The sequence below is a fragment of the Procambarus clarkii genome, chromosome 39 (assembly GCF_040958095.1).
Source record: "Procambarus clarkii isolate CNS0578487 chromosome 39, FALCON_Pclarkii_2.0, whole genome shotgun sequence".
Taxonomy (NCBI): domain Eukaryota; kingdom Metazoa; phylum Arthropoda; class Malacostraca; order Decapoda; family Cambaridae; genus Procambarus; species Procambarus clarkii.
The window spans coordinates 28655469-28664465 of NC_091188.1; the positions used below are offsets into that span (position 1 = coordinate 28655469).

Consider the following 8997-nt stretch of genomic DNA (forward strand, 5'->3'; position numbering starts at 1 on the left):
GAGATAAATAGATAGAGAAAGACAGAGAGAGAGAGAGAAAGAGAGAGAGAGAGAGAGAGAGAGAGAGAGAGAGAGAGAGAGAGAGAGAGAGAGAGAGAGAGAGAGAGAGAGAGAGAGAGAGACAGAGAGAGAGAGAGAGAGAGAGAGAGAGAGAGAGAGAGAGAGAGAGAGAGAGAGAGAGAGAGAGAGAGAGAGAGAGAGAGAAAATGGTAAGCAACTAGACCAGTGCTAACATAGCTTTAAATTCCTTTTTCATAAATTAAAATATATAATACAGAGTACTGATTTATTTGGCCCGAAAAATATATCTCTCTCACACATTCTCCTGCTAGCGACCCTTAACTACGCTATCGTTATCTTGTCCTAAATGTTATTGTTATCTTGTGATATAATAATAGTAGATCATCTAGTTCCCGTACGACCACTGACCATTAATTACTTAATAGTGTCGACTTGCCTCGTTAGTTTTGACTTTTAACGAGCATATATTTGTTTATATTCTCTCACTTAGTATATCTCATATGAATGATCGGTGAAAAATAGTTATTCATTTTTGTGTGTGTGTGAAGTCACTTAGACAAAGCTCTCTATATTCGTTGAAAGAATGACTTCATTTGAAAGCAGCATTCCCTCTTTGACTGGCATCATGCCACCGCAATCAAAATAGACCAGATAGATTCCTGGCAATATAGAGACGCGGCTTCTGGATAATCTATTCCATTTCCTGAGATTGGGGCGTTATTGCCCTAAACTGCCCTGACTGGCTGATCAACATGGCCCAGTAACAAAGTTACGGAGAACCTGGCCCTCGCTGACTTGCATCACCTGGGAACATTTCCTCTTTCAACTTGAGTCTCGGGGTCAAAAACTTGGAGGGAAAGAAATCTGGGTAAAAACCTAAGCTAACGCTAACTTAATCCAGCGTAACTTGACCCGAGTTCGAACGACCTCCGCCGGTGAGTAAAACAAGGAAGCTCTCTTGAACAAGACGAATATAAACATCCACTCCAAAAACAACAAATGATTGATTGTTTCTTTGTAAACAAAGCAACTACTACAACCCCATTAACCTCCTTAATTTGTTTAATAAGCTCTACAGCTTTATTTGTGTTTTTGGAATTGAATATAAAAGCCTTATGATTGGACAAAAAAATGAAAAGAGATAAACTCGAAAATCAAAGTCACAGTCAATCTTAAATTTGCCGTTCGTGGGGTGACACTGGTCACTCGCTAGTCGTTCGTGGTGTTACTACTGGTCACTCGTTAGCCGTTCGTGATGTGACTACTGGTCACTCGCTAGTCGTGCGTGATGTCACTACTGGTCACTCGCTAGTCGTGCGTGATGTCACTACTGGTCACTCGCTAGTCGTGCGTGATGTCACTACTGGTCACTCGCTAGTCGTGCGTGATGTCACTACTGGTCACTCGCTAGTCGTGCGTGATGTCACTACTGGTCACTTGCTAGTCGTGCGTGAGATTGCGACTCTCACCTGTTGCAATATATTAAGGTAATTATCCAGCTTTATTGCGCTTAATTATATCCTGAAACCTGAGGCTGGCTAGTTATTTCACGAGGGAATGGTGGTAGGAATGATGGTTGTGATAGGAAGGAGGATTGTGGTAGGAATGAGGGTTGCGGTAGGAATGAGGGGTGTGTTAATGAGGGTTTAAAAGCTTATAACCACTATCATATCTGGTACTTTGAATGCTTTACTACCACTAATAACTTCCTACAACTACTGGCTTTACTGCTAATAATTAGTGAAATAACGCCGATGTTTTCACTCTCACTACTACAAATAGCACTTCAGGTTCCAGCACTCATAATGCTGCTAGTGTATCATCCTTCCCTGTGTACTAGTAGTGCTATTGCCACTATTACAAGCATCAGGGATGCAATTGCTACCTGTGTTGCAACTGATGCAACTACAACTCTTACTATTATTTTCCTCTATCGCCATTACTGGTAATAATACCACTATTGCAACGACAGTAACCACTGATGTTACTAATGATACCACTATTACGAATGCTGCAACCACTATTGCGAATGCTGCAACCACTATTGCAAATATTGCTAACAACATTGCAACTATTGGCATCTCTACTGTTACTACTTCTACTACAATCGTTACTATTAGTACTGTTTCTGCTGTTAATATTGTTTTAAATACTGGCAAACAATATAATCTAAAACTAGAAACAAATCGAGAGATATGCGATAAGACTTGTGCTAGAGTCGAGGAGTCTCAAGTTCACCACGTTAGAGAGAATAAGCAAAGGAGGAGACATGTTCACAACATACGAGATACTACGGAAAACTGATCGAGTGTACCAAGGTAACTGAGACGCATATGTGCTAAGGTAGGATAAATTAGAGACACAGATATGCTAGAGAAAAGGCAGGAAAACATATCTACACAAATGTCTTAAAGAAATTGAATAATACATTAGGCAGTGATGTGGTGGAGGCTGACTCCATACACAGTTCCAAGTGTAGATATGATAGAGCCCAATAGGCTCAGGAATCTGTACATCAGTTGATTGACAGTTAAGACACGGGACCAAAGAGCCAAAACTCAACCTCCGCAAGCACAACTAGGTGAACACACACACACACACACACACACACACACACACACACACACACACACACACACACACACACACACACACGCACACACACGCACACACACACACACTCACACACACACACACACACACACGCACACACACACACACACACACACACACACACACACACACACACCAAAAAAAAATGGTTCGGAATTTCCCTTCATTAATGGTGTGTAACACAATACGAATAATTTGCATATCAAATGCTGTATTTAAGCCGCTCTATCCTGGCAGTTTAGTATTCAGGCTAATTGGTCAGGAAGTCATCAAAATTCACACTAATCCCTCTAATTACGTAGCCAATAATCACATACCGAGAAACCTATATAAACAATTTTTTTTAACCGAAATTGAGAGCGAACCGATCAAAAAAAGTCTAGATATATATTCAGCTGAAAAGGTCGGCCCTATTTTTTTTTTAACGCCCCGTGGTTGAAAGAAGCGACTTAATCGCATATTTAGTGGTCAAAACCAGGCAAAGTTTGGGCCATAATACCGCCTGAAGAGTTTTATCTTGCCTAAAACCGAAATTAAATTGTGGGTCGGAGTTTAATAAGTCGTATTTTTGAAGTAGGTCGAGTACCACCAGTAAGAAGGTGTTAATGACACGTAACCAGAGGAAGGTTGTTCGCTGAGACAAGTCTTATTATGCGCCCGAACACTCGCTGCATGATTGGTCCCGGAGATGAGAGGCTGAATCTATAGAGAAAGTGAGTAATTATCAGCAAAAAAAGCGTTAAGCATATATTAAAATATGACCCTTGCATGTGGCTCGATACAAAATCAAAATTAAAACCCTCCACTAGTATTAGACCTATGCTTACAAGTGAAGTAAGTATAGGTTTACTTACAAGTAGTAAGCAGGACTTACTTAATACAGGAGGACGACACAGAAATTTGCGAAATCCTAAACAACAAAATAAACACTACTTGAAAGTTAAAGATCCGAACACCTCTTTCCTCAAAGCTTTGGATACTATTTAATGTAACTGATATAAACACGAGACACAGACTTTGAAAGAGAAATTAACAATATGCTCCGCACACTCACTCTTGGGTCCCGGCTCCTGGAAGTCCATATTTATGAAGAAATGTCAAAGTAGCAGTAGGACTCTGTGCAGTGTGGAGACATGAGATTCGATGCAGCTGAGCTACTTCCATAGTCAGATACAGCTCCGCTACACAAGGAAGGTAACTGATCATTGGCACACATTCTAGACTGTTCACATTAACTTGACACATACATACAGGCGATGAGTCACAATAACGTGGCTAAAGTAAGTTGACTAGACCACACACTAGAAGGTGAAGGGACGACGACGTTTCGGTCCGTCCTGGACCATAAATACAGTTACTGAAAGAGTTGATTAGGAATCAAGTCTCCAGGTTTATATAGAGAACAATAAGCTTCACAAATCCAGCCAATATGGATTGAGAGCGGGGAGACCTTGCCATTAGCCATGACAAGCAACGGTAGCATTAGAAGAATGGCAAAATGCAGATGTCATATTCACGAATTTTGCAACAGCATTTGGTAAGTGTGACCACAGAGTGATTGCCCTTAAGATGAGATCAATAGGACTAAAAAGTAAAGTAAGGCGAGGGATATTCTGCTTACTGACAAATAGAATGCAAAGAGCAGCAGTCAGGTAAACAAAATCAAGTCCACAGATTGGTGAGAAGCTCCATACCTCTCTGCCACAGTCCCTGTACCACAGATGTTTCTATGGACACTTGATATGGACAAATATACAAGTCAAAGCTTCGTGTTATCTTTCGCGAATGATACAATAATCAACATGATGATACCATGATGATTCAACATGGAAATTACTTCTGTTCAAGACACTGAAAACTACAAGCCGATATTAATAAGGTCTTCGACTGAGCAAATAAAATTAGCAAGATATTTAACAGAAATGTCAAATACTTAGCAGTTATTTTTAGGACTGAAAAACAAGTTAGAACTGAGTCGAAATACAGGGTACAATCCACGAGCAGATCTACCCATAGAAGGAAAGCCACACGTAAAGAATCTGGGAATAAAGATGGTTGACGACCTGACATTTAGTGAACATAAGCAAGTAAATATAGCGGCGGCCAGGAAAATTTAAATGATTATAAGAACATTCAAATGCAGCCATTCCACCATGATGCTTACTATTCATACCAAATAAAATTTCCGATCATGAGTACTGATCGGTAATCATTTCCCCTTTCAGGGCAGGAGAGATTTATGAATCAGAGGGAATACAGAGAACATATACGGCACACATAGACACGATAAAACACTTAAAACTACTGAGACCGTCTCAAGGCTCTCAAAATATACTCCCAGGAGAGAAGACAAGAGAGGTATCAGATAATATATACATGGAAGATACTGAAGGGCCAGGTCCCAAATATGCATAGTAAAATAACAACATACTGGAGCGAACGATATCGTAGAAATTGCAGGATAGACTGGATAGAAGAAGCAAAATAGGTGAAGAGATGCCATAGACACAATCAGAGAACACTGCATCAACATCAGAACTCCGCGACTATGTAATATCCTCCCAGCAAACTTAAGAATTATTGTCGGGTGACAGGTGGACGTGTCCAAGAGAAAATTTAACACTTTCCTTCATGAAGTACCGAACCAGTCAACCAGGTTGAAGTGGATTTGATGGCCTGCGGGCCGCTTGAAGCAACAGTCTGCTTGGACTCCCAGAACCCACTCCAAGTATACTCCACGAGGTAGTAGTAGGCATCCATTAGTCTCAGGAGACTATGGAGTTTCTCAATGGTTGTCGGTCTGGAGTGGCCTCTCCAGGGCGCAAAGCAAGGGTAGGTTGATACGGAGGAGAAGCTGTTACCCATGCAACAGGTCCCCTCTCTTCAGGTACACATACATATATACAACTGAAAACTCACACCCCAGAAGTGACTCGAACCCATACTCCCACAACTGGTATGTACAGGGACGCCTTAATCCGCTTGACCATCACGACCGGACATAAGGAAGTGATAGCCGAGGCTATATGAACCACTTCCCCGCCGGCACTCGGATGGTAATCTTGGGCATAGCATTTTACCAAATCACCTCATTCTTTGGGGCACACGTGAGGAACACAAATGCAAACAAGCCTGAATGGTCCCCAGGACTATATACAACTGAAAACTCACACCCCAGAAGTGACTCGAACCCATACTCCCACAACTGGTATGTACAGGGACGCCTTAATCCGCTTGACCATCACGACCGGACATAAGGAAGTGATAGCCGAGGCTATATGAACCACTTCCCCGCCGGCACTCGGATGGTAATCTTGGGCATAGCATTTTATCAAATCACCTCATTCTTTGGGGCACACGTGAGGAACACAAATGCAAACAAGCCTGAATGGTCCCCAGGACTATATACAACTGAAAACTCACACCCCAGAAGTGACTCGAACCCATACTCCCACAACTGGTATGTACAGGGACGCCTTAATCCGCTTGACCATCACGACCGGACATAAGGAAGTGATAGCCGAGGCTATATGAACCACTTCCCCGCCGGCACTCGGATGGTAATCTTGGGCATAGCATTTATCAAATCACCTCATTCTTTGGGGCACACGTGAGGAACACAAATGCAAACAAGCCTGAATGGTCCCCAGGACTATATACAACTGAAAACTCACACCCCAGAAGTGACTCGAACCCATACTCCCACAACTGGTATGTACAGGGACGCCTTAATCCGCTTGACCATCACGACCGGACATAAGGAAGTGATAGCCGAGGCTATATGAACCACTTCCCCGCCGGCACTCGAGTCACTTCTGGGGTGTGAGTTTTCAGTTGTATATAGTCCTGGGGACCATTCAGGCTTGTTTGCATTTGTGTTCCTCACGTGTGCCCCAAAGAATGAGGTGATTTGATTAAATGCTATGCCCAAGATTACCATCCGAGTGCCGGCGGGGAAGTGGTTCATATAGCCTCGGCTATCACTTCCTTATGTCCGGTCGTGATGGTCAAGCGGATTAAGGCGTCCCTGTACATACCAGTTGTGGGAGTATGGGTTCGAGTCACTTCTGGGGTGTGAGTTTTCAGTTGTATATAGTCCTGGGGACCATTCAGGCTTGTTTGCATTTGTGTTCCTCACGTGTGCCCCAAAGAATGAGGTGATTTGATAAAATGCTATGCCCAAGATTACCATCCGAGTGCCGGCGGGGAAGTGGTTCATATAGCCTCGGCTATCACTTCCTTATGTCCGGTCGTGATGGTCAAGCGGATTAAGGCGTCCCTGTACATACCAGTTGTGGGAGTATGGGTTCGAGTCACTTCTGGGGTGTGAGTTTTCAGTTGTATATAGTCCTGGGGACCATTCAGGCTTGTTTGCATTTGTGTTCCTCACGTGTGCCCCAAAGAATGAGGTGATTTGATAAAATGCTATGCCCAAGATTACCATCCGAGTGCCGGCGGGGAAGTGGTTCATATAGCCTCGGCTATCACTTCCTTATGTCCGGTCGTGATGGTCAAGCGGATTAAGGCGTCCCTGTACATACCAGTTGTGGGAGTATGGGTTCGAGTCACTTCTGGGGTGTGAGTTTTCAGTTGTATATAGTCCTGGGGACCATTCAGGCTTGTTTGCATACATATATACACACACACACACACAGACACACAATTCAGAGGAATGTCACCAAACTAGTTGAGCTCATGGGAGTGAGTCACGGCGGTGAGGCAATAGGAAAATATAGTTCATATAGCAGGAAAAATAATAAAGATTGAGGAGACATGATCAGCATCTACGAAATACTCAAGGAGAACTTATTGGGTAGGAATGGAGACAAAAGTGAAAACGAAGTGTTGGAATAAGCCACATGCTCATTAGCCAGGATCTTGCCAGTGTCAGAGCAGACCAGAGCTGAGGTGAAATAGAAAGTGAAGTGGGGGGGGGGGGGGGGGGAGACACACAATATACACCTTTAAAAGTAGATGCAAACATTGAAGGGTGAAAGGCGGGACTCAGGAACTGAAGGTCAACCCTTCCAGGCTCAGACAGGTGAGTAATAAACACCACACAAGGATCAAACAAGCCTACATATTCATTTACATATTCATATACAATGTAGAGAGGTACATATGCTGCCCCTCCTTCAGTCACTAATGCATGTTTTGGGGAAGTGATCTCAATTTGTTTCATTTCCTATCGAATGGATTATTTAATGTCGAATTCGATGTTTATTGTTATTCAGCATATATTAAAAGCTCTCAGTCAATGTGGATGAATTTATCATGACATGAGAGATGTATAGTGTGGCTGTGTATAAACCTATATGGGCATATAGGGAGAGCTTTAGCTAATGGGCCCCGCCTTCCTGCCACCGGTCGTCAATTGCAATAGCTTCCTGATCTCTTGCTCCAGGTTATTTCCTAGTCTTGAAACTGTGTATCAAGTTAGGCTTAACTCTCTGTCTTCCAGTTTATTCTCACTACTCTCACACTGGAGAAGTTTATTCTCACTACTCTCACACTGGAGAAGTTTATTCCTACTACTCTCATACTGGAGAAGATTATTCTCACTACTCTCACACTGGAGAAGATTATTCTCACTACTCTCACACTGGAGAAGATTATTCTCACTACTCTCACACTGGAGAAGTTTATTCTCACTACTCTCACACTGGAGAAGTTTATTCTCACTACTCTTACACTGGAGAAGTTTATTCTCACTACTCTCACACTGAAGAAGTTTATTCTCACTACTCTCACACTGAAGAAGTTTATTCTCACTACTCTTACACTTAAAAAGTGATCTGTGTGGTGCTTCTAAGGCTCAAGTTCCTCTCAGTATTCTCCTACCTCAATTTATGCTAAACAGTTCAGTTCTGTTCATTTGTTCAATTCCTCTTAAGATCTTACATGTCGTGATCATGACACCTATTTCTATTCTTTACGACCTCCTGTACGACCCACATAGAGAGATGGGGGTCAGGGGGGGGGGGGGGGGGTATGCAAATATAATTCCACTTTCAGTTTCCTATGTAAAACACCCCCCCCCCCCATAAGTTCCTAACAGTCAACCAAACGCCGTCATAGTTTCATAAAATCAAATTTATATTAATATGTTACATGCGACGAGTCAGTGGAATTCTCAGAATCCCAGAGAAGGAGTTTTCAAGGAAATACTTCTCACAAGTCCCACCACATCCCCCTATTTCCCCTCCTTGTCCTATGTCTATACACAGAATTGTTCCCTCTGTCTTCTCCCCCTTTATTTTCCTCCTCATTTCCCCTTCTCGCCCATACCCACCCCCCTTCAGTCCCCGCCTCACACTTCTCATTATTAACGTTACTTACAAATTACTAATGTTTATCCCAAGT

General features: G+C 42.7%; 1 protein-coding gene across 1 annotated transcript; it reads left to right on the forward strand.

Annotated features, from left to right (window-relative positions):
- Positions 1-1920: 1920 nt before the first annotated feature.
- LOC138372658 (uncharacterized) lies at positions 1921-8428 on the forward strand. The gene is made up of 2 exons (XM_069338160.1): positions 1921-2262; positions 8096-8428. The coding sequence occupies exons 1-2, from the start codon at positions 1921-1923 to the stop codon at positions 8426-8428; spliced, it is 675 nt and encodes a 224-aa protein (XP_069194261.1).
- The last annotated feature ends 569 nt before the right edge of the window (positions 8429-8997 follow it).

Bases quoted from the DNA above. Each gene is read 5' to 3' on its own strand.
- LOC138372658 (XM_069338160.1), top strand. From the start codon at position 1,921: ATGCAACTACAACTCTTACTATTATTTTCCTCTATCGCCATTACTGGT. The intron at 2,263-8,095 runs GTTAGAGAGAAT...TCTGTCTTCCAG, and splicing joins AGGAGTCTCAAGTTCACCAC to TTTATTCTCACTACTCTCAC.